General features: G+C 38.9%; 1 protein-coding gene across 1 annotated transcript in view; it reads right to left on the reverse strand.

The window, feature by feature from the left end:
- SATB1 (SATB homeobox 1) overlaps positions 1-27,355 on the reverse strand; it is a 98,634-nt gene that overhangs the window by 59,956 nt on the left and 11,323 nt on the right. Inside the window, exons 2-5 of the mRNA XM_021678797.2 lie at positions 14,315-14,549; positions 10,433-10,609; positions 9,535-9,661; positions 8,640-8,763 (exon numbers count right to left, since the gene is read on the reverse strand). Of these exons, the coding sequence (XP_021534472.1) occupies positions 8,640-8,763; positions 9,535-9,661; positions 10,433-10,609; positions 14,315-14,525 (639 nt within the window). The 5' untranslated portion in view covers positions 14,526-14,549. The remainder of the gene's footprint in view (positions 1-8,639; positions 8,764-9,534; positions 9,662-10,432; positions 10,610-14,314; positions 14,550-27,355) is intronic.

Here is a 27,355-nt window from a genome sequence, read left to right on the forward strand (position 1 = left end):
TATAAATATATTGCTAAAGACTGTGCTTAACAGTGACCTATAATTGGGTCTTTTACAGCATTTTTTACATCTCTGGGTCCCTTGTACCTCTAAGACTACCGTTCTGCTTACAAACATGTAAATTTGTACATATATTCAAGAATATCACAACATGAGCAAAAAGACGAGACAGCCTGGCACAACAGGTTTCCTTAGAGAAAAATTCAGAGGTAATTTGCTCTTGGTTAGATAAATTAAAAATTCAGAAGTAAGTAAAATAGGAAAAATATTTTGTACAGTAGGATACTATAGATCTGAGTATCTATAAAATACTACTAATAAAACTACTGACATAGTTTGTTCACGAAATTAATATGGTGAAAATCCTATGAGGCTACGTCTGCTCCATAGATATTCCTGAGATCCTACTGTGTGCCAGGATTTACAATTGCGACACCAAATCAAACTTAGTCCCTTTGTGACAGTTAATCACAATGTAAGCTGAGCCTAGTTAGTCTGCACATAATCTCAGAACAGTGTGGAAAGTACTATGACAGGTGCACAAAGGCAGGATGGAGCCCTGAGTGCAGGGAGTGGGGATGACGGGAGTTCAAGAAAAGGATACCAGACAAACTCCCACCTAGATGACAGTCCCCTGAGGCATCTTTATCCTCTTTGGACATTGTCTAGTCTAGGGTACCTTATTAGCTTAACTTACAGATGGGCATTTAAAGTGCAAAGCTTAGGGGTGCCTGGGTGGCTCAGTTGGTTAAGTGTCATCTGCCTTCGGCTCAGGTCATGATCCCAGGGTCCTGGGATTAAGACTCCCTCATCGGGCTCCCTGCTCAGCAGGGAGCCTGCTTCTCCCTTCCCCCCGCCCCAGCTCATTCTCTCTCTCTCTCTCTCTCTCTCTCGCAAAAATAAATAAAATCTTTAAAAAAAAAAATAAAGTGCAAAGTTTAGCCTTTCCCCACTTCCATTTTAAAATACATGGGAACTTTATAATGATTCAAAGGATGATGCTTAAAGTGTCCCTCACAGGTGAGAATGTACTATAACACAGTCCTTTGATTTTTCTACAAATGAAAAGTTCTTGGTTGTTTCCATAAAAATGAATTTTGCATCAAAATCTTCTATGGAGCAGCAGTTTCTCAGATTATGCAGCACCCCCAAGGGAAATTTCAACCTCTCAATACCCATGTTGCAGAAAAACAGCCAAAGTTATTGTACACTTTAGAACTGAGCACTCTTCTAAACATGTAACATGTATTAATTCATGTAATTGTCATAACAATCCTGAAAAATTGGTACTATTATTGCCCTACTTTATAGAGGGGGGACATTGAGGCATGGAGAGTCACTTCCTGGAGCTTACAGAGCTGGTAATGAGAGAGCTCACATTCTTGACTCCTAGGTAATGAATGCTACAAGCTCACTGATGAAACTGATGGCCAAAGAGCAATGACAAACTCAAAGACTCAGGTTAAAAGTGACAGAATGGAGTTGCTGAAGAAATACAGCACTTGGAGAAAGAGTTCCATTAAGAAATAAAAAGAAAACAAAATCAAGCTCTATCCTACGTTAACATAACCCAGGAGTTTCAATACCTCCCAGGAAATCCTATTGTTACGTTTCATAAAGTCAATGCTTGTTTCAGGTAGCTCTGCATTTTTTCACTGCCTGGGAACAAATGCTGGATTGGCAATAGAAAGGTACAAGCCTAGTTGAACCAGTGGTACCCAGAGATGAAGTCCCCTGTCTTCTCATTTTGGTAAGAATGTGATCTCAAATGGTGCTAACGAAGCATTAATCTCTTCTTAACTTCCAACCTATCATCTGGTTTGCATCTTTAATCCCTTTGAGTAAACTAAATTAGATTAGCATTTTTATGGGAAAATATGGCAATAAAAGATAATATTTTTTTAAAGAAGAAAGAAAAAGATGATGGCTAAAAAGGATAAAGTTTTAGTGTAAAAATGAAAGAAAAAAAAGACTACTGAAGGAAGTCCGCTACCTTCTCCACAATGAGGAATTCTACAACGTTATGAATTGTCCACGATGAAACTCCAGCACCCCATAATAATTCTGCATATGAGAACACAATGCAATCTTACATTTCTGAAGCGTCCTTCATGCAAGCATCCCAGGGTGCTTTACAATCATTATGAGTTAAAATTAAAACTGAAGCACATACAATTCCTAATAGAATAATTTTAAAAATGCTAAACAGAACAAATAACTTTTAAGTCTAGATTTAAAAGTCCCAATAGCCAGAGCGTTCCTCACTTCAATTGGCAATGAGCTGCAGAGCCGGGCTGAGGCTCTCTCCTGTTATGTTAAAGGCTCTCTTATGTTTTTTATACTCGGAGCACGTTATGATCTAGCAGTTTCCAATGAAACAGGAAAAAAAAAAAATTGGGTGTGTGTATCTGTTTGTTTTGATTATTCTGAAATTTAAGGTCTTTTGTTTATTTGTTTATGAGTCTGTTTGGCCCATTCTAACATGAAATAGAGCAGGTTTAAAAAGCAAATCCAGATAGAGCTAAACTTGAAATTTAAGTAGTAATTGTGAAAAAAGACACTCCAAAAGCACTCTAAAACTAGCTCTGTTTTAGCAAGAAAATCAGATTGATTAGCATGATTTGGTTAACTTCTTAAAAAAAACAATGAGAAAATAGCATTTAGTAGTCTTTCTCCAGGCCATGTCTACTCCTAAACCTTGGCAGAATTTATTATTCTGCAAATCAGAAAAAAATAGGGGAAATGCTCTCATGATATGGTAATTTTCCTTGCATTAGTGATTTTGAGGTCAAAGGAAACCTGTTCAGATCTAAAACAAAGCACAGGTAAAAATCTATTAAGTGAAAATGAAGTACTTACACACTGTTAAGCACTCTCTAAATTGGCATGGCTTAAACTCTTTTATGTTTTACTATTGTGAAAAGATAGTAGCTATAAAATATTTGAGATCAATCCATTTTAAGTTAGATGCTTTATTAAGTTTGGCTTTTTTGATTAATTTATCTGAAAGGTTACAGAGAGCTAACATCAAGCTACAGTAAAATTCTTATGTATCTAAATCAGCTAAAAATGAGCCTGATATATGAGATTCAAAAAGCAGAACTTGCAATTTGGAGCACATTCTTATTCTTCTTTCTTCTATATAGTAAATTCTATATATTATAATATTAACACAATAACTCACTAAGTTGAAAGAGAATGAAGTAGTAACTGGTTCAAAAAAGGAGGCAGGAAAAATTATCAGCAGTTCATACTACTACCCATATAAGACTGGTTTACCATTTCCTTTATGGATCTCACCATGAATGCAATTGCTGAAAATGGTAATAAAATCCAATCAGTATCAAGTACTTGAGGGCCTGGCCAAGCAGTGTTCATAACCTTGGATTTCCATGGTCAGTAGGGTAAGGGCTGGGAAAAGTTTTGGAATTTAAAAAAGGATACATATTTAACAACAAGATTTATGTATTACACCAAGAAGGGGCAAGTACAAAATCCTACAAGCACATCTCAAACAGGAAATGCTCTATTTTTAAATGGAGTGGCCAGTTATATCCACATCCATCATAGCAGGCCAGTGGCTGACTAAGGTCTATACTTGCAAACAGACTCAAGAAATTCAACTGCCCACTGTTTCCAATGCAAATGCCTAACATTGTCTTGGGGCTCAAAACAAAGGGCTAGTAGCTCAATTATACCTACTGATCCAGATGAATGTGACAGGATGTGGGAGGAAGTGACTGCCACAGAGCTGCTAAACTCAAACCTTTTGGAATCTCCCAAATACCAGATTATCCCAGAAGTCAGTCCCTGTGGTCTGAACTACCCTCTCACCTCTAAACTAGGGGCATGGAATGACGATACCTTTAAAGGAAGTCAATGTACAAATAACAGAATCAAATCCCATATGCTAAAGAAAAATTTCAGCAGTGAGAATAAATGCAATCGGAAAACTGTAAGCAGTTATCAGTACTTCAGGGAAAAGGAAGTATTTTATAAACCACATCAAATTAATTTGAGAAAGCCTTAAAAAAAAAAAAAAAGTCCGTCATCTATATGTGACCAAGAAGGATATTTGGTTAAGCTCACAGGCTCTGGGCATGAATTCTCATCCCTCTGCTTTACCAGCTGTGTAACTATAACACTCAATTAAACACTCTATGCCTCAGATTTCCTCAACTGAGAATGGGATACAAACTATATACTGCTTAGGGTGATAGATTTGGCCATGATACATCCAAAGCACCAAATAAAAGTTATTATTATTTCAACCATTAAAGTGTATCATCCTTATTACTACATAGGAAATAGGATGCCTGTCACATAGCAGACTGTCAATACATATTTTTGAATGAATAAGTATGTGAATATGTGAATAAATTTCATAGGGTTAGACTCTCACATGAAATACAATATATGAATATTGATGTTGGATATTCTCGAGAGAAGTGATTACTGATGTTTAAAAATTTTCAGAAATGTTATTTCAGTCTAAAAATTATGAAACAATAATGCAAAGTGCAGTTTAAAAAAACATATATTTACAGCACAACTGATAGGGATTTTTAAAATGTTGCTCCGGTGTTATACATCATATAGACTGAAAATCAACTGACCACAGAGGTTTATTAAATGTCTTTGGCAATGACTGTCAAGTTTCCTAGAATCAGCATGGTTAAATGGTAAGCTTCCAGAGGGCAGGGTGATTTACCGGTTTTGCCAATACCTAATAAAAAGTCTGACATATATTACATCCTTAGATGCTGTCAGGAAAAGGAAAAGGAAAAATGATTTTACTCAGTATGACTTCTAAATGGAACGTTCAAACCTAAATATATTTTATATATGTTTTACTGCTTGAAAATAAAAATGACAATTCTCACTTACTTAATGTGGGACTTGGGCCTGGAGCTACTTTTCCCCAGGTGAGAAAGGAAATAGAAAGTGACCCAGTGCCTTAAAAATGTGTGAGTGTGTGCACGTGTGTGTGGTGGGGGAGGGGTGGGAAAAATGTACATATCAGATTTAAAATTTCTCAGGACTACCTGACCTAAACGTTTTTAGAAGGAAAACGTTAGGCTGGGAGAAGTAATAACTGACCTTTTACTTATGGTACTTTTAACAAAATGAATCTATCCTTGTACTGAATGTATACATATTTCTCCAGTTCTTAAGTTCAATTTCTAAAACTTCAGGGAAAACTAAAATGAAAATGAAATGCTTTATTGTAAATCAAAATGTTTACTTTATTTAACTCCCCATTTACCTCCCAAATCCATACTCTCAATGTTCTCATCACCACAGGCTTTCTTCTCCCCAAGCCAGATGTATTCTTTCTTTACTTGCAGTTCAAAACACAACGCCCACCTTATCCAACCACATCCACTGAAAAAAGTGAGAGTAACAAGAAAGTGACCAACTTCAGATTCATAAGGAGCTAAGTGTTTGTGTCTTAGCAGGTTTTTACAAAAATAAACACATGGTACAAAAACTTAATAGATGGATGTCAATCTATTTGGGCAGATTTATGATTTAGGAAGGCAGTAACAGAAATAAGGGCATAGTTACAAATCAAACCACATGCACCCTTATGGAGTTCCTGCATCTGGAGAAAACCTTGCAAATATTATCAGACATTATGGAAAGACAACATAAGTATTCATTTTAAAATCAACACACTCTAAAATTTATCATTGGGAAAGGACTTTTGGGTCGGTCACTGACCAGCATTTTGACTTTAATCTCTAGGGCCACTGGCTCCTTCATCTGTCCAAGGAGGAGTCTGGGTAGGATAAAACTTAGTTCTAAGATTCCAAGGACATCTGCCCAGCAAATGTGGGCAATCCTCCTAAGAGCACTGGAGGCAGGCTTGTCAGATACCCCAGGCACATTCATTCTGGATTCCCACTGGTATTCTCTCCCAGCCTCTACTCTGTAAAGGGAGCTGAACGGAGGTCTGCAGGGTGGACATTCTGCTCAGCATAACAGTAAGGGACTCTATAGCTATACTTGCTACTGAAGTATTTTATCATATTAAACAAAACTCTTAATGTACAGCAAAATGTGGATGCTAGATTGTATGTTCAAAATTCTCAAGTGAATAAATCAAAACTCCATAGGGGGGTAAAACAAGTCTTAAGAGTTGGCATTTCTTGATGGTAGGTTCCATTTTGTATAAGACTGAGGCAATATTTTTTTGCTAGGCATTTTTCACAATACCATCTTCATCACTATCTCTCAACCACAGGGGAAAGAAATAGTAGTTTTGCCAAGCTCAGCATATATTTTGGGCTCAGGCCTTACAGAGCCTGGATTTCTCTGCTTTAACTAATAACTTATGACAGAAAAGAAAATAAAGAAGCGAATGGAAAATAGTTCATTATTAAAACATTCTGCACTGAGTACTAAGAGTCATGGACTCATCCTAGAGAAAGAAACAAAAGATGACACAGCAGAGTATAAAACAGCTCACTCATTTAAAAGAACAGGTTGCATTTTTTTCACAATATTAAACATTAAATTAATTTCAAATATTTGTTGCTGCTGGTAAATGACACATAGCTTTTTCAAAAGATATTTTTAAAGAAAAGACAACTGTAATTATAACTGATGTTGAAGTTACAGCCTAGTTCCACCGCTCAGCGATTACTGCAGGGTCTCCAGCTACACACAGATGCATGTTCCTCCAAAGGCCTCTCTACAGAAATTCACCAATGTAGGACTCTAAAACCAAGCCCCGAATTTCATTTTGTCATTCTGTTTAATGTTATAATTGTCTGTATTCAATTCATTTCCCATGATAACATTAAGTAAACTCACAATTATATTTAGAAGCTATAGTGAGGTGGAGTTTACTGGCTGAATGTTGATGTCATTTAACAATTAATTCTCACTGCTTCTATCAGTAAATACTCGTACTAGCATCCTCTTCTCCAGGTCACGGTAAATGCCTTAAATCTTTGCCTGAATTTACTTCCAAAATCAATGGGACATTTAGCAACACGTAGATGCACGGCATTCCTGTACTGGGTGTTTATGCGTATTTTAACTCTGGGTTTAAAAAAAAAAAAGTTTATTTCTAGGACATTTCAAATGTTCAAATGCTAGCAACCAAGTGACATATTATCTGAAGTTGTTTGCAAAACCCCAAGTCCCAGATGTAAGAGTCACCTGCTTCATTATATCATCCTATTGATTTAACTGTGTTTAATTAATTTAAATTACTTTTATTCGATGGTTATAAATCCACATCCTCTCTACTCCAAGGGTGAGAGAGGGAAGATAGAAGGAAATAAGCTAAAATGACAAAGAGCGTTTGCCCTGAATTCCAAGAAACTGACACTTGCGATATAGAAAATATTTTACCTATGGCTATAGCCTACCTTAAAAGAATATCGAAAGCCGTAATTAACTATAGACTTAATTCATTCGCTCTATTCCTGCAACTGCTAACAAATATCAAAGTAAAGCTGATGGACTGTAACCGGAGATGCATGAAGTTTCCATAACACAGCAGCACAAAAGCCCACAAAGCTTCCTTCCAAAGGTGTTAGTACCCTCACGAGCATCACACTGGAAACACATTTTGAGAATATCTCAATTGCAGAAATGTTTATAGCAAAATCAGTTCACATTCAAGCGACTGACAGACTAACACTCAGAATTACATTTTGAACTTGAAACAAAAGAAGAACTTCAAAACGGGGTAAAAATCCAGTTAGATAGTACTTGAATTATACTATATCATGGGATGACCTCACATTGGGTTTGACACTGAGGGATGGCATTCTAACACAATTATGTAGTGACTACACAGCAGCCCATTAAGAGCAGGTTCACAGCACCCTTTTCTATGTGAAGTCAGCAGAGCATTATCAAAAATGATGTTTGGTTTTAAATTTAGAGACAGGGGCAGTCTCTATCGAGAGTTTTAGTTACGCTTCACCAAAATTCATTCTAAAATATCAAGTACAATAGTAATAAATCTTTGTCTCACTTCAAGAATCTCTGATGATAGGACAGGAATCTCAGAGAAAAAAAAAAAAGATTCCACCAAGAGACAAAACAAAAAAAGTAAACCAATGCCACAAAACTGGTGACAAAATCCCCCCAAAGGTAACTACTCAATCTTTAGTTACAGGGAAGAAACTTCTTATTTTTATAATTGCTTATACTAAATGCTTTTCTCCCCCTTTTTGCAATGAACAAAATATCCCAAAACCGTACTCTTATTTTGTTCAGGTAGCATGGCAAAGTTTTATATTAACACTCTCACTGACATTCCCACTCACCAAAGGTTCCTTGAAAGTTATACCACCTTTACTCTTTCTCAAATTAGGGCACTCAGGAGAATGCGGCTTCCATGATCAGAGCACTCAGAAGAGGAATCTAAAAACAAGCTAGCACAGTCTTCTGCTGAACTGTTTTTCCTTTGCTCTTTTCCCCAAGGGAGAGAAAGTGTAAACGCTCTGTTCAGAATAAATCAGGCATACTGTTTAAAGTCACCAGTGGTCAAGACACTTAGCAATTTTGACAGTCTTGCTTCAGATACCAGTTGCTTTAGACTATGGAGCCCCATCAAACCTCAAATCGGGGCTGCCCATGATGGCTTATTATTTATTACATGCTATGCTAAGTACCTGTGAAAGGGGGCACTCCTTGGCCAACGAACTCTGATTCATATCTTTCAGTAAGTCCTTCAGAGCATTCCTTACTGTGGTGTGCGACCATTGTTCGGGAGGCAAGTCTTCTAGTTTGGGGCAACTATTTGAGACATAGATTAGAAAGGGGATTATTACAAGATTGCATCCCGCTGCAGAACATTCCTTTAAGACAGACAGATTTCATTTTGCGCATCAAACAGATGCATCTGGAGATTGCTCTCGGTCTCCTGATTGTTCCGATTAGTTAATTACTTTATACAACACATCTGCTGTATCGATGCATGAATTATACATCAGCTGCCTGTGGTGGCTATTTTTTCATGTTACTTCTACCTTCCTGCTCTGATGCGCTTGGGAAGACAATTTAAGGTGTACTGCTTTCTCACGAGCCATCGTGAAAAGCATTAACGTATTAACCGTTTTCCTTTCATGACTCTGTTCATACGAATTAAAATGGTAAAAAAATATAAATAAATAAGATCGCGGCAAGAGTGAATAAGGCACTCTTTCACAAAATATACACAGATGGCACTGTTCATGATATGCAAAAATATTTTTCTCTTAAGTAAACTTTATGTAAAATGCCTTCTTGTAATGCATCATTTAATTGACTAAATATAAAAAGTCTTGTCTTTTGATATCCTGCACAAAACCTACAAATTTGGTGGGGGGGGGGTAGTAGAGGGAGGCTGCTTTTAAATATACACTGAAGTTAGAAAAATAAAGCAGAAAGAGTAAAGTAATAAAATCAGTTTGGATTAACCTTTCTGAAACACAGAGTAAATAAAAATCAAAGGCTGACCAGAGACACTTTATTTCAAAAGATCAGGCACATAGAACGTTTTGCCCTAGAACTGCTGTCCTGACTCACCTGTGTAACTGAATTTTCAATGTGACCACATGATACACGTCTTGAAGCATATCTGCTACCGTAGCATCAGGGGCATCTGTCACATAAGACAGTGGAACTGGATTCCACTTTCCAACCTGGATTAGCCCTATTCCAGATAAAGAGAATATGTCACTAAATATTTTACCTTTCAGATAATATTTCTAGTAGAAGGTGGTGGTGGTGGTTTTTTTCATTGCCCCCACCACAAGCAATATTGTTATTTCTGTTTGAATGATTCCCTTCCCTCTAAAAGGCAGGTCAATGAAAATATTCACAGCTTAGCTTTCCAAATTGTGAAATTATGTAAATGACTGTAGGGTTGTTTATTATTTTGGAAATAAAACCCCATCAATAAAACCTATGCATAGGCCACATTTTCCTAACTTACAGGAAGTTCCAATAAGACATAGCTGAACCAGTTCTAAATGGCTTTACGATTTAGATAAGATTCTCTATTGCAATGGGAATCAGCACTGAAAAATACTTTACAGCCCATAAAACCATCAGAAACAGAATAAAAGAAACAGAACTAGATATTCAGTCATAAATGCAAATTGACTCTCAACAGTCCATCTGCTCAAATACGCTCCTCACTTCCTTGTGGGTCCTCAGTGGAGCAGATTATTAAGGTCAATAAGCATACTAATGATTCAGCTGAAGTAATTTAAAAAAAAAATCTACCTCGACATTCCACACGAGCAAAATGTGTGTTAACTAAACCAAACTGAATTAAGCCAATTTTTTAAACCCACAGTCTATAAGGAACCAATGTAACACACAGGCTACAGTTCTTTGAATAAAAATATTCAGTGCTTTCTCTGCAAAGTAAACAAAGGATGCCAAGCAATTTTTCCAACCCCACGTATGCATTATTTACCTTTGGCCTGGGCAGCAGAGCTATGCGAATAACCCAGAGACAGCAATGCCATTTCTATCAGCTGGTTGAAAAGCATATCCTTTCTCACCAACACAAACTCCGCATGCTCCTCCTTGCAATCATATTCAATGGCGTTTTCATAATGTTCCACCACGCAGAAAACTGGTAGCATGGTTCCTATCAAAGAGACAGAGAAAAAGAGACGCAAACCAACAATCTTCAGAAATACAATCTGGGGGGAGGAAAAACTAAACCATGAAAATAAATCTTCCCAACAGTGAGAGAAGGGGAGACTGTGTTTCCAAGGCAGACAGGGCACAGAAATATAAGCATGCACACACAAACATATACACACTCTTTTATTGTTTAAAGTTGTAAGAGATTCTATTTAAATAGAATGTGAACTTGGTCCTAAGGTAACTTGGGCTCTGCTTTAATATTAGCAGTACATTTTCCAAAATCAGTTAATGCAGAATTACCTTTTTGATCAAATAATAATGCTGATGAGAGAGAAGTGTCTTGTCTGATCTGCTGTGAGTGGTATACAGGGTGCAAATGTAACTCACTATAGTTGTCTTCAGAAGAACCCACCTTCATGCTTTCTACATGCTTTTGTTAATATTAAACTTCTCCTGTTTGTGTCCAAATTATCTTTGACTCTAACATTTTTAGCATTTTCTTCCTTTTTGAAGACCTTTACTTAACAGTTCCATAAAAGAAACACAAAACTTAACCAAACTGATGCTCAAAATATATGATTTCAATATGTGCATAATGTAAATAAGATTTATTTCTATGGCCACTGATTTAATCTACCTGACTAAAAAGATACCACAGTAACCATAGGTCTTGAAAATGAACAATCTTTGTTGCATGTTATGAGAGAGAGAAAAGGAAAGTGGCCTCAGAAGGACATACGAGGATAAAGGAATCTGCATAGATTTGATGTGTTCTCTATTTACTTTAATCCAATGTAGTAACTCAGTAGCCAGATGATTAATAAGCACAGGCTACACCACCGTTAGAAAAGAGGCTTCTAGAAATTGAAATCATGGAATGCTGTAGTACTCAAGGTGTTTATGTAGCGCACTGTCAGACTCCCAGTGATATACGGAAAAGGGTTAAAAGCAGATGCATCTGAACTGTACTGTGGCAAACTGCCAGGAGGGTATCATCTTTAGCATAAATGATGACAAGGGTTACTTTAACAGGGCACCCAGGATCCCCAATTAGTCCTATAACATTAATGCCTCTATAAGTCTCTGCCCTCTGGACTCACAGAATCCTACCAACTTCTGGAGATTTCTAGTGCATACCAACCAGAGCTCAAAATCAGGATTTCCTCCTGACACTAGAGATGCCCTTTAAAAAGGCTCTATTTTCTTGTTTATGCTGAACAAAAGCCAGCAGTAAAACAGCTACATTTTTTTACATGTGCATCCTCACCAAAGCCTTCGTGAACTGTTCACTAGAGATTCTAGCTCTGACAAATAAACCCCTTTAGGTTTACTTAGAAAAGCTCACAAACTCATTCGGAGGTACCCAACAGGCTAGGCATGAAAAACAAGCCGCAGAGCTTGCCAATATTCTTGTCATTCATTCATCTGTTTTATACCAGAGAGAGAACCTGTCAGGGATCAGAAGAAGACTTGGGAAGACCACAGCAAAAATAGCAACATGCAAACTGGTGATTTCTTCCTTGGCTTGAAGGTACTTTGGCAAAATTTCCTAAACAAATAAACAAAAACACCCAACCTCTTTTTCTTAAGTAGCGCTTTCTCATCTCAACCACAATTTTTATCTAGCACCTGTCAAACAGAAACCATGCACATGAAAAATAAGATTAAAACACACACGCACACACACACACCACCACCACCAAAAAGCTTTAGTAATTTTGTTGTCTGAAACAAGCTGAGAACCTTCTACAATTAAACTAAATTTTTAAAATAAGTCACTATGAAAGCAATGTTTAAAAAAAAAAAAATTTGAGCAGGAAGTGAAATTACTGTACTTTGGTTTCTCCTCCCCCTGTTCTGATGGCTTCAAAGAGTTGGGTTAGTACAACAAAAACATACGCATTGATTTTTCTTCTTACAGAATGATACAGACGTGTTGTACTATATGTTCCTTAGACCTATGAAAATAACTATAGGTTTTGCAAAACTGTCGAAACATACTGGATTTACTTCAGACTTTATTTAGAGATACCCTATAGACAATTATGGTGGCTATTGAGAAAGTGACAAGAGAATCATTTAATGACAAATCTAGCTGCTAAACCTTCTAGCAAACTTGTCACCCTTGCCTTCCTGATACTGGAGTAATGCTGAACAGGAGCCTTCTCTGAACTGTCTGATTATTTGTGCTAGTGTTTGGCGAGACTTCCAACTAGAGCAACTTCATAACCTTCCAGCATTAAAAGGGGAGTGCACTGGTCACTGCTGAATGCTAAAAATACCACATGATTTAAACCTGGAGGCAGTCTTAGAAGCTTTTGCTGAAGGTTTATGAGCCTGTGTAAACAGCACGTCTGCCATAAGGAGCAGTGAAGTCTGTAGAATCCTTGTCTAAAACTGTCCTGGCATTAAAGTTTGCTGTGCAAATATCACATAATACCAGAGACAGCTGAAATCTCCTATTTAGGAATTTATGGAACTTATATGTTTGCAGGCGTCAGAAAGTCTTTTTTATAGAGCCCCAGTGCTTCATAGTACAATATTAATGCACTCAGTTTCAAAAGCCGTAATAAATTATATTTTTAATGCTCTTACCCTGGCTTTCTTAAGATGCATACATTCTTGGCAAACAATCAATAAATAGGGTAATCATGAGTAGAGGCCAAAGAATTTGCTGAAGTGCTGTTTTTCCATTTTTAATAGATAAAGATCTAACAATACGGACTGCTGTGTCTGTTCATTTCAGGATCAATATATTCTTTGTTTTCGCCAAACCAAGAAAAAAATAAATGATTGTATGATAAATGTTATGCATCAAACACAATGAAATTCCTCTGTCTTCTAACTTTATCTACTTAATATTCTTGGTTGCTAAAAGATGGCATTTTTATCCTTCGCTTAGCAAATGTAAGGAAAAATCTGAATCCTAAACACAGTTATTCAGAGACAAAATAAAGACCATTATGAGACACACACGTTATACCCAGCATAGGCACTGATCTACATAAATAGCAGTGCTGAACACAAAGTTGTTAAACTTCATCAATTTAATATAAAATTGGTAGAAAGGAGTCACACAGTTACATATCCTCCCTTTATAAACTTGCTTAAGTCTGCCCTTCCTTTATCAAAAAATATTCAACCATAGCAAAAATAAAAAACTAGAATCATCAGGTTTTTCACTGCTAAATAATAAATTTGCTCTTAAGAAAACAAGCCACAAAAAAAATGACATCGCAAAACTTTTACATCATATCACATAAGATTCCCATTATCTCTGAAAATGACTTATAGCTAGTAATCCTCTGAAAAAACCCAAGACAGTCCTCAAACAATCTAAGTGTCTTATTCTTAATCGGGGTTAGTTTAAGTAACAGCCACCTACACATCCCCTACTACAATAACACCTTGTCAATGGAAGCCTTGTGTAACGAAGGCCGTTACATTTAACTCAGTCCTTCTCATCCAAACACCCAACGATTCCACTCTATAGTAGGGTAAGGTGCTCCAGTCAAGCACAGAGCCTACACCTTCCAAACATGACTGACACAGCAGCGTAGAATGTAACTAATTTCACATCAGAAAGAGAATCAAGGAAAAGAACATACAAAGACATGTTCTGCCTCTCCACCCCCACACAAAGTGGACTTGAGTAGACACCAGGGCTTGCAGCTTTCCAGGATTTGGCTTGAAAAGTATTTACCTTTCCTAAGGTTGGTTTTCATCAGATGGCCCGAGTGTTTTAAAGGCACTCCCTGCATTTTTGCACCTGTACTCCCAAGTCTTCCTCTTCCTAGTGGGCTCCCGTTCTGCTCCAGGCGGGCAATCTTGGCTGGTGGACCCTTCGGATCGCTCACATTGTTAGACATTTCTGAATGTTCTTTCCCCTGAGTTGCCTCGTTCAAATGATCCATACTCAGTTACCCTCTAAAGATCACCTGCCAGAATTTAAAAAGAAGACACGTTATAATTAGATGGGGGTCTCTCTCTCTCTCTCCCCCACCCTCTCTTATATATGATACACCGAATAAATATTTTATCCCTAGCTATTTCTCTCCACAAATACAACATACTTGTAAAATTGCTTAACTAGGTAAATAATATACTGCAGATGTTACTGTATTTTTAGGTAACAGTATTACATTTCCATTCAAGTTAACAGAATAATCTGTGGAAACTGTAGCTACACATATTAGAATAAAAAGGTAACTTGTCACCTACCAACAAAACTAAGTTGGGGGAAATGGGCTTACTTTTAGAACAAGAATTACCACAAGTATAGCTAAAAAGAAAACAACATATTTATGTAGTCCCAATTTTTAAAAATTAGAAACTCATTACGAACATAATAGTAACACTTTAATCAAGAATGGAAAGACTATCACAGTCCAAAATATTAATTAAATCTGATGTACATGTTTACATTTTTACACAGTTTAATTTTTATGAGGAAAAAAATATATATATACCTCAAAAGAAGGTAGCAAATATCTGCTTTTTAAACTCCTCATTGGCTTTACAGGTTAATTCACAGAAAAAGTTTTCTACAGTTAAAGTTTCAAGAATTAGGTGACCTGTTAAAAATCTAGTCAAGTCCTGCCTCAAACATGTGATTGGATCACATCACCCTTAAGGAAATGGAAACAAATGGAGGATTTCTTTAAATACCCCAGGTGCTTAAGCATTACAACTTATGTGTTTTAGCATTAATATTTAGGTGTCCCTTAATAATAGAATGCTGTTAATTTAAATAGCAAAAACCTTGAAAATACTTTGTGATATACATATCAGATTGAAGTACCAAACTCACTTTTTAAAAAAATCTTGATGATTTTGGTAAAACACAGTCACCAGCATTTAAAAATAATCTTGGTACGCAATGAAGTCAACATCTTAATTGACTTCAGAAAAAACATAGCAGATAATTGTTTTCAGTTATATTATACATTGGACATCAATTTTCATACTGTTTATAATAAAGCAATTAGTACAATATCAAAGTCACTTCTAAAATGCAGTTTTAATTGAACTGATAAGAACAGGTTTAGCAGAATTATTTTATAAACTTTCACGGTACTTTACGTGTGGGAACTCACCAATACTAAGGGAAAGGGGATCATATTTAGGAAAGCTAACGAGAGTATAATAATTACCATTTTCTTCCAGCTGTCTGGTAATTCAACATATCTTGTACTTAAAAAAAAAAAAAAATTATTGTACCAAAGAAGCTATTGAGATCTGTGTTTGTTGAAAGCCAGCTTGTATTAGCATGGCCTTTCTGTAAGCATTTCTTCCCTCTTTAACCATAGATTACTTTGTCCATTATAATCAAGAAAAGAGGTGAATGGGGGTGGGGGAGCAATGGTAATCTGTAGGTTTAAAAGCAACCTTAAGAATGCCAACTGAAGAACTATAAAGTTTGAGAAATAATGGCTATTTATCCTTGTACTCTAGGGTGGCACGCTGAGAACTAAAGGTTTACCGTTGATCGAGGTCCCATCTGTTTTTGGTTATGAGGTTCATTAACAATAAATGTGCCTCTTTTAACCACTTTTTATCAAGATTACTCTTTTCCATTATATTAAACTACAGTCTAAAGCCAAAATTAGAGAGCAATGATTATTAACTTATTCAAAACACTGTTTATAATGTTTTATGTGGATTATAATACAGAGCTGCTTTTTTTTGAAATTGGTTGCCTTACCCTAGAGCAGAAGATGAATTTTAAAACATATGATTTGAAAAGAAAATACTTAACCCGTGGGGCAATTTGAGGGGAAAAAAAGGGGAGGGGAATAGGCAACAGCATCAAAGTTAATGCTACAAAACATATTAAGTAGTCATGAGGCTTAACAGCATTATAAGCTCTACAGCAAATGAAAGTGATAGATTATAATTTAGTTAACATATTGACAATCAAAACATCATATAGGTCATGCAAAATTATCCTTCCAATACCCACCTATAAGAGTCTATTAAACACTCAGTCATCTTGTAAAAAGCTTTACATTATAAAGCGAAATTACATGCACATAAAACACCCAATTTACTCATTTAAACTCTATGCCCAAGGCTAAAGTTCACCAAACCTCAGTATGGTATTGGAAAGAGCAGCCTCCATGGGGCCTGCTGGACTGACAGCACGGGAACTAACTACGGTCTCAACAGATGCCAGGCTGAAGAGTTTCTTTTGAGTTACACATTTTAAAATGCATTTTAGTGTAACGTCTGGTTGGCACACAGAATGCAGGCTACTTTCTCAAAATCCCATTTCCCTGTCCATAAACCAAGTCTATATATGATCATTACTGAATAAAACAGTGAAATCAGACACAGCTATTACTTCCTCCAAAAAGAAAAAGAAAAACACGAAATTCCGGTTTCAACAACCTATTTTTTGCAACGTGGGATCTTTTTCAACGAGTTCCTTGCTGGATAGCCTCATTCGCCCCCCAAAGAACCCCATGATCACATTTTAAGAGATTGTGCTCTTATCCATTCCATATGGCCGGCACGATCCAGGCCAAGCTTTCACTGTGACCTTTTAAAGAGACAAAGAAGCAAAGTACTATCTAGAAACAGAAACACTGCAGTTTTACTGAGTGAAATTAGCAAAACCGACCTGAAACTCACCACTTCAAAACTTGACAGCATATAAATAACAAAAACAAAGGAGATTTCCTTTGCAGCCCGGGTTCTTGAAGAGAAGTTCAAGACTGATGTTTTCTATGCCCTTTTTTTTTTAATTAAAAAAAAAAAAAAAGCAGCAGACCTGAAGGCGACTTCCCCTGAAATTGTATTATTTTCTCTTCCCCTACCCCCGCCCCCCTAAGCGGGGGAAGGGCAGAAGTAAACGTCTAGAAGAGTAGCCATGGGAGAAGGGTTTAAAAAAAAAAAAAAAATCACAATTCGAAAAACAACATATATGGTTTGTAAAATGTCTAACCTCAGAGAACGGGGTTTTCGATGGGGGAGGAGGGGAGAGTGGGAAGTAGGGAGGAGGGAGAAGATAAAATTGATCTGACAAGTGATTCGTTGGGGGAAAAATCGTAAAAACAAAGCAAAACCCGTTATGAGCTGTACACTGTGGTGGTGCTGGGGAAGCGAGGTGGTGACTGAGGATTCTCTTAAAAAGAAAAAAAAAAATCACTGCGGACAAGGTCTCTAGAAAGGAAAAAAGGTCCCCTCGCTTCCCTCCCTCCCTCCCGCTCGCTCGGGTTCTTCGGTGTGAGGACAGAAAGTCTACTTCTGGCTGTCACTTGCAATATTATTCTCTAACAACCCCGGAGAACGCAGAGAGGGGAAGGCCACCTCACCTCCCTTCCAATCGCCCCCACCCCCTCCCCAACAATTGCGACTAATTATTAACAAACCTTAAACTTTCTTCCCACAGCCTCGCACCCCCAACGAGGGCATCTACCGGGGGATAGCGAGGGTGGGGGGCAGAAGGTCGCGGAAAGAGCCCCGGAAAGGCACTGAAATGCCACTTTTGATTCGGCCCTCGCTGATAGCAGCCCCGAGGACCCTCTCCCAGCCCATTGACGCGGGGCTGCGAGCGCCTGGGAGCCGAGTGAGTAGGGAGAGAGAAAGAGGGTTTGGGGGGAGGGGGAGGGAATCAGAAGGCACCCCCAGCCACCTCCACCGCCTCAGCAGCGACAAACTCCCCGCCCCCTCCCCCCAAAAAGTCGCCAAGCTCTCACTCAGCCAGAGTCCGAGGTAAACAACGAGCACCACAATGGCACTGGGACTTGGGGGGAAAAGAAACCCAGAAACCCCAACAAAACTGATGAGGAGTTTCCCGAAATGCAAGAGGGGGTGGGAAGCGTCCTCTGGAGTCGCCCGGCTTTATGCTCGGTCCTCGGGCCGGGCTAGAGGGCGGCTGTTGCTGTTGTTGTGACGAGGCCGGTTGTTGCTGGGTGGCACAGGGAGAGGTGTGTGTGTGTGTTCGTGTGTGTGTGCGTGCGTGTGAGCGCGAGTCCCCGGACGGGGCTGCTGCTCTCTCTCTCTCTCCCTCGCTCGCTCTCGCTCGCTCTCCCCCGCGCTGCCGTCTCTGCCCCCATTAAATTATTAGTTGACTCATCCCGGCCGCTGTCGCCGCCGCCGCCGTGCCCAGCTCGGCTCCGCGCGTCCGCCCGGGCTGCAGCCCTCTACGCCGCCGTTCCTGCTGCTGCTGCTGCTGCTGCTGCTGCCGCCGCCGCCGCTGTGGCTGCCTCTTCTTCCTCCTCCTCATTTTAATACAAAATCACCCCGCTCGCAGCCCCAGCCCCGAGCACGCAGCCTCCTCCCGGCCGCCCGCCGCCGCCCCGAGCCCTTCCCCAGCGGGGCCGGCTCATCCGCCGCGTCCGGGGAGCGGGAGCGAGCGAGAAAGTGGCGGCGGCGGCGGCGGAGGAGGAGGGGGGAGGGAGAGGAGGAGGAAGGGGGTGCGGAGCGGAGGAGGAAGGCGGGGGGGGGGGGGCCGGGATGGGGGGGGGGGGCGGGGGCGGCGAGTTAAAAAGCAGAAAGACAAGTAACTAGTGAATGAGTGAGGGAAGGGGTGGGGGGGGAGCGCACGATTTCCGGCCCCGGGCGCGCAAGAATTTGTAATGAGCTTGATTAGAGTGAGGCGGCCCGACATTTATTACACACAATACCGAGAATAACAGGGCGCCGCGCGAGGGTTAGAGCCGGCCGCCGCCAGGCGCGCCGGGGAGGGCGCGGAGGGGAGGGGAGAGGGGGCTTCCCTGGCAGCGGCCGCCTCGGCGGGGAGGGGAGCGCGCGGCGTGCGGGCGGCAGGGGCAGGTGTGCGAGAGTAAGCGGGGCGGGAGGAGGGACGCGACTGGCGGGGGGCGGGGGGGGAGAAAGTCCCAGAGAGGGGGGGGTGAGGGCCAGGGGGGAAAACTAACCAACCACCCACGCGTGAAAAAGCCACAGAAAGGAGTACGTCGGGAGCGTCGCGGGCGGGCACCCGAGGGGCAAGCCAGGCAGGGAGGGCGCACTGGCCTCGCGGGAGAGGGGCCCGGGCGTGCAGGTGACAAGCACAGAGTACAGAGGTAGGGGGACTTCAGGAAGTGGCCAAAGGGAACATTCGGGAGGTAGATCTCCGGAGAAGCGCGGGGGTTACAGAAACGATTGCACAAGAATAAAGGCCGGGAGCCCTGAAAAGCTCTCGCGAATATTTATCCTCAAAGGAGGTTGAATCCCGAACTATTAAGAGCCGACGTTTAAAAAAAAAAAAAAAAAAGATGAGTAAGAGCTTTCTGTATCTAGTCAGGGGTAGGTTCAAAACTCTCTCGCTTCTGAGCCATAGAACACGCTGGAGGAAGAAATACGTGGCCCATAGTGGCCAAGTCAAACAAAATCTGGGTCACTTGAAAGAGATGTGACTTGTTATCACAAAGGAGAAGACGCGCCACCATTCCTAAATTAATTTATACCGGGTGAAAGAAAAGTTTGGGTTGGTAAATACATCTGTCGTAGCAATAAATACTTCTGTAATCTAGGGTAAGTTACCCAGTTAGATTAATGGTCATTAGCACAGAAGTATGATCCTCTTATTTAGATAATCTATTAAATACAGTTCCTATAAAAGTGAAGAACATTACAATCTCATTCAAAACAGAGATGCAGCGTTTATCGCTTGGGTTTCAATACTAACATCTTAGAAGCCTGAAGGCAGTTAATCATTAAACAAAAACAAAAATGTTTTAAGAATTATTTTTCAGGATACACTAGTAGGGAAAAGAGAAAAATCAGTCAGATAAACATTTTGTTACACATTAAAAAGCAACAAGTTAGCACAAGTACTGAGATAAGAGGGAAATATGCAAATTAAGCTCTTTAAAGCTACCAATACACTCTCAGAGACACTGTTTACATTAGAAATCTAAGAAAAGCAGAAGGTAAAGCAGGAGATAAAGTATAGGAAATAATGGCCTCCTGGGGAGAACAAGTTAAGGAGAAACACAATGAAAATATATCACTCTAATGGCACCCAAGTTTCACCCACAAACCGGAAAGGTTAGTCAAAATCGAGGAAGGCAACTGTGAATCTTGGCACATATAAACCCAAGCCTTGAGCAAAAAGAAGAACATGTGATAATAAAACACAAAACACAACATCAAAACCAAGAAAATATAAGGCAATCTTTACCAAAAAGCCCAAATGATACCACATTTTTAAAAGCTGAACCGTGGGGAAATATGGAGGAGGATTTTTTAATTCAAGTATAAGAAACACAATCAATAAGGAAAAATACAAACATGGCAAAAATGTAGCACGGGTGTCCGAATTGGTATTGTGGATGGAAGTACTTAAGCTTATTTTAGAAAGATATTTGATATTTAAAGAAAAACACTGATAACCAGTTATCATCGATAATCTCTATGGCAATGATTTTTGCAATGATAGGTTAAATTAGGAATTTCCAAGATGTATATTTTAAGAGTTGCTTCAAACTGGTGATGCCTGACATGTTTCCCTGAAATCTGCTTGGTTTTCAAGTAGGAACAGTGCATTCTAGTATCACGCTGTGCAAATTTACAAATAGTAGCAAAATTTTTAGAAAATAGGAAAACTATAGTGGATTACAAAACAAAATTTATCCATGCAACTTCAGCTCAAGTGAAATATTAAAAAAAGAAAAAAAGGGAGTGAAAGTTGTTGGATAATACAGAACCTGAGCAGAGAAAAGAAGACTAAAAGGGGCTACTGAAAATGTCAATATTAAAACACAATGGAATAAAATATTGTAAATATGTTTATTCTATCATTTACACAAATAATATACGACACAAAGATCCTGATTGCCTTAGTCTCCTAATGACTTGGCCAATACTGACATAACTAATGGGAATTAAATAGTAATTTTAAAATTTGAATAGCACCTATTATCCAGGAATTACAAGCTAATTCTTAAACACAACCTAAGTGTGTAATAAGGATGGACATGGCCTTGGAAAATGATAAAATAAATGAGGATAGAGACATCTAATGATGACTTTATTATAAAGAATGCCGATATAGTACAATTATGTACATATTAATCACATATATATACTAATTTTCCTTCAAGTACATTCTTTATTTCAAAACTATATAAGAAATGACACAAGGAGGTTTATGTCCTCCAAGTGGTACAGTACATTGATGGACTTATTTACTACATAGTATCTCCCTCTTTAGAATACTTGTTGTACCCTGAGTATTGGCCACTGTAAACCCAGGTTAAAATAAAGAAGAAAAAAAGGTAATTAGGAAAATACCACCTTCCTAGGCATATGTGAGGATAAACTATTATGTTGGAGGGGGAAAAACATCAATTTATTCTATACAGGCATCTTATATTTGGCAATAAAGATGCAAGCAAGTATAGAAAAAAGTTAAAATAAACTTTACAAATCTAGCTATCAAAATGGAAAACCTCAGGAATATGAAATATTGCAAGTCAAATACATGAACTATTCAACATGTTAAACAGTTAAACAGTTAAAACAGAGTGCACCAAATTTTTATCACAGGAGAAGGCATTCAAACTGGCTACACAAAGGTAGCAAAGATAAAATATTGTAAAAGATACACACGATTAAAAAAAAATAATGAAAGGACTACTGCATATTTCAGATGGCACCATATTAAGATAAATATGCAGGCAGATATCCGAAAGCATTAAAACACATTCAGAGTTCTGAATAGCACATACATTTGTAATAAACAGAGAAAGCATTTAGAATTTGAACGCTTTTAAGATATGGCAACTCCGCCAGTGACTGTGTTAGCAAAGCAATGCTTACCACCATAGCACTTTCTAAGGACATGTTTTGTTTTGTTTTTTGCATCTTTTTAAATTCAAATACAGTTGGCTATCTCTCTACACTCTTAGAGCAGCACAATTTACGTAGCATATTGCTCTTTTTATCGTGTCAACTCTTTGTTTTTTGGCTTTAGCTGCAGGTGGTGTTTTCCATATATGAATTTCTGGGAATATGGTCTGTGTTGGCCATATAAGGATGTCTATTTGAGCCATATGTTTTGCTGTCATGTGTCTCATTTTGTCTGTCTGGAATGTCAGGACTGATTTCCACATCGTTTCTTGAATGGACCAAATACAAATTTGTAAGAACAGAGAGGAAAAAGCTGGGGCTGGAACTCAAACAACTTTGTCAAAACATATATTGGAGAGGAAATGCAATATCCTGTAAACATTTGCACCCTTCTTCTCACATCTTATCTGTGACTGACATCATCACAACTGCACAATTTAGGAGAGAATCTACTTGATCAAGTTCAGAAGTTTGCAGTATATGCGGATGCATGAAGCTCAATCAAACAGACCCCACATCTTTAGAGGTCATGGCATGGCACATGTTAGCTGCCCCACTCTGAGAGCCCTGGGTCCAACCTTGAACTTGGGAAAGGGAAGGTAATTTGCTTGCTTAGTGAATAAATGGAACTCTGATTAGCTTTAAGCTAATATGACTAATCGCACAAGAAGGAATGGCCCCCATTTCTCATAGCCTCTTGCATTGCTCCTTTGTAACAGTCATCACAGTCTTTTTTTTTTTTTTTACTTGAGAGAGAGAGAGAGAGAGACAGAGATAGCTAGAGAGAGAAACGAGCTGGGAGGAGAAGGAGAAGCAGGCTCCCCGCTGAGCAGGGAGCCCGATGCGGGGCTCGATCCCAGGACCCTGGGATCATGACCTGAGCTGAAGGCAGACGCTTAACCGACTGAGCCACCCAGGCGCCCCATCACAGTCTTAATCAATTAACAATTTGGCTAATTACTACCTTAATAAATGTTTCACATACTAGACTGTAAGCCCTATGAGAGCAGAAACTGTCTTGCTCACTGCCTGTTACCAGGAATTCATACACCATCCTTGCAATATTTACATTATGAATAAATAAATGTGAGCAAAAAGCTCATGGTGTCCCTTGCAACCAGCCTCCACTGCTAAATGTAATGATAATTCCTTTTAGAGTTTGCAGGAGTGAGGAGGCGGTAACCCCCAAAGAAAGATGATTTTAACATTTAAATTTGAATTCACTGAAATAAAATAAAATTTACAACTTAGTTCCTCAGTCATTATTCATATGTTCAATAGCCTCATGTGGCTAGTGGCCATTGTGTTGGACAATGTAGATTACAGAACACCTCCACCACTGCAGGAAGTTCTACTGGACAGCACTTATCTAGGAACTTCTATAAAAGACAACTTATGTAAATCCAGGACATAGCCAGGAAGAGTCTTAGAGGTGCTGAATGGCTTTCAGACATTCTAATGATGTCCAAATTGAAATCATTTTCCATTTTAGAATTAGCCCATAGATCTGTAAAGTTGCGTGGAATGAGGCTTGTGTGCTACCGCACACAAATTTAAGACAACTTTCTAGACATGTCTGTATTTGAAAGGGTCCTATTGTACATTTGGAATTATATGCATTTACCCCAAATGCTGCTTTCCATAAACATTTAAATAGCTCATAGGTGAAGTTAAAAACCACAGGGTCATTTCCCACCCTCACTCCCACCCCTGAATTAAATAAGAATAGTTGCCATTAGAAAAGGCTCTTTTGGAAGCTTTAAAGTAAGTACCTACTCAAACGGGGGCGGGGGGGGGGGGGGGGGATGTTCCAGATACAAAACAAACAATGGTGTACTGCAGAAAATAGTAAAAGGCTTGAATATGTTTCAGGGGAGATAAAAGAGAAATGATAATGGACTCTAAATATGGGGCTTAAGGTTTTTTGTTTTTGTTTTTTCCCTAATAAGTGAGGTTTCAGTTATAGCCAGACTGATAGTGATCAAAAGTTATTTCCTGATTACTCTGGGGTGGATGTGAATACCCACTGGTAGTTTGTGATATGGTTTTAATAGACAAGGGTCATTATTAAAACTGAGCAAAGAGCTAGTTTGGGGAATGATGGATAAGGGAAATGAAGAGCCATTATAGATGGCTTCTAGAACTTGACTGGATACCTGGGTCTTTTACCCAGAAATAGTACCATTTTAGCAAAAATTTATTGAGCAAAATTTTTTAAAAGCTACCTTTCCTTCCACAGACGTCAGTACGGATCATAACCTTGACAAGGCACAATGGTAGTAGGTAATTCCATCAAAATTGGTATCTCTATCTAGACTCACATTCAAAATTGAGTAGGGACAGGAAGGAATCCGGTCATTGCTATTGATCCTCCAGTGTTGATATCACTACCAAAGTACTTAATAACAGTTTCAGGCTGCCACATTCCCCCCTCATTGCTTCTGGAGTGACCTTCCTCCCCCTTCTCACCTGGGAACCTACCTGGGCCATAGCCTTTAATATGTAGCTTGATGGCACCTCTTCTATCTGAATCCTTCTCCAGCTTTTAGTTACTTCCTTTGATGTTCCATCACACTACCTGTCCTTCAGTGGGACATTCTCTATCTACCTGTCTGTTCCTCTGAACTGCCAAGTCTGTATGCATTCTGAGGTTATACTTATGTCTGTGTTCCTAGAGTCTCCCACAGTGTCATCACAGGAGAAGGAATCCAAGAACTGTTCTTATGAGAGAGTGCTCATAAGAATCTTAGAAAGATTCTTGCAATCTTAGGAAGTAAAGCCAGGTGCCAGGATCAGAAGTTAGCTCAGTGGCTTCCCAAATTTGCTGCACATCGATGTGACCTGAGGAGCTCCTTCAACAATCCAGATGTCCAGGCAGCACCCCACTGCAAAAAATCAGAATGGCTGAGAATGGGAGCCAGGCATTTAGTTGTTAGAGCTCCCCAAGGTGATGCCCATGTACAGCCAGGTTTGGCATCTACTGGGTAAGTTCATGTTTTGGAGATAGGAAGTCAAATATACCTGCCAGGACATCTTCAAAGTGAGCTTTTTAATCCAAACCTGGAGTCACTTGGAAAACTTAAGGCTGTTCTAGGAACCAGCACTTGCCCCCAATTTAAGGAATGTATGTGCAGGCAAGCCACTTGTTTCAAACAAACAACAACAACAACAAAAACGTGGGAGCAAGCTATTAGATCATTGATTTGGTGAAACAGGGATGGTGTGTAAGGAACCACGATAAATTAGCATTTGGGCACTTGCTTGAGATTTACTGAGGTGCCAGAAATCCTGTGCCAGTATATGATTTATCATTACAGACATAAGTGACTAACCACAAAATTACACATGGAAGTAAAACTCTAAAACCAGTCTATTATTTACTGGAGTCAGAACCATACTGGTTTCCTGTAAGTCTTTTTTCAACATAGATGAGCATGAATTTTTCTCCCAGAAAACTTCAACCTTGAGTAGGTTTCCTCTTGAACAGTTGAAAAAAACTGTTCAACTTATTTCCAGGCTAAGTCCTGCACTTAAGCAGAACTGAAGTATTCACATCGTCCGTGCCAAGGAGCCAATCAATGGCAGGGTGTCACAGCCCCCGCAGCTGTGCCATACTCTTGGGAAGCTCAGGGGATTTTAATTCCAATGAAGTCAAACCTTTGACTTTCCAATCAAACTTTAGCCGAGACATATCAACCAAATCTTCTTAGTGATGTGAATAGTATTGCTAATCTTTCTTGGCTTAATTGGAGGGAGGAACATATTGTGGTTACAATAGACCTGAATGTTTGTCCAGATCATTTCTGGGGAGTATCATCCAAAGGCCGCACCTGATATTGTACTGCCATCCCCATCGCCACAAGGCAGTGGACAGGGGTTGTCCATCAGGAAAGAAAGCCACTACCGGAAACAACTGCATCACACCCGGACAATGATTAAATGCCACTATAATGCTTGAAATGCATTGCAGCAAAGGAGAAGTTGAATAGAAAAACTAAAGTACGTTCTATTTGGGATGATGGAAAAGATCTGGACGCAGACTGTGGGGATGGCTGCACAACAGTGTGGATGTAATTAATGCCACTGAATCGTACACTTAAAAATTGTCAAATGGAACATTTTATGTTATGTATCTTTTACTCCAACAAAATAACTAAAAACAAAACAAAACAAAAACTAAGGGAAAACAAACTTTCATATATTCCTAAAATTGGCAGATATATATATATATATATATATATATATTATCATGAAAATATCATGCCAAGCAAAAAAACAATGAGCTACAACATACCGAACAAACCTATCCTCACCGCCAACCTTCCATTGCTTTGTCCTTACCCGCCAACAGCCACAGTCCAGTCTATGCTAGATAATTAATTCACATGATGAATACCTGACCCAAGGATAATTAACATGGATTGGTAATTAGAGACCAAGATCCCACCCAAAGTAGGTAATTTGATGGTCCTCTGATGCAAGAAAATGGTTCTCTTTTCAGATTTTATTCTATTCCATGGCATGTTAGCAAAAGCAGAGAAAGAAACATAGACAAAAACAGACAAATAAGAGTGCTGTAAGCACAAAAACTCTTTTTTGGATGTTTTTGAATGAGTAAAAATTAACTATACTCATAAAATAGTAGACTCTCCCAATTAAACAGCATGTAAGAGTGTCAAACACTTGCATGCAGGAGAGCCACAGATGTGCACCAACGGTATAAATGTAGTCAGTGTAATAATTTCTAAATTGTCTCTGGATAAGAACATAAAGATATAAGGAAATTTTTAAAATAAACAAATAGAACTTTTTGGTTATAAAAGGCCCAAATGGCTTTCAAATTTAATTTTATCGGTCACTTTTTAGTGACAGTAATAGGATTATTTACCTCTACATGCAATAATATCTAATACCATCTTTTTCCATAAAATATTGTCCTATATTC

This window comes from Neomonachus schauinslandi, chromosome 1 (genome assembly GCF_002201575.2).
Source record: "Neomonachus schauinslandi chromosome 1, ASM220157v2, whole genome shotgun sequence".
In the NCBI taxonomy this organism is placed as follows: domain Eukaryota; kingdom Metazoa; phylum Chordata; class Mammalia; order Carnivora; family Phocidae; genus Neomonachus; species Neomonachus schauinslandi.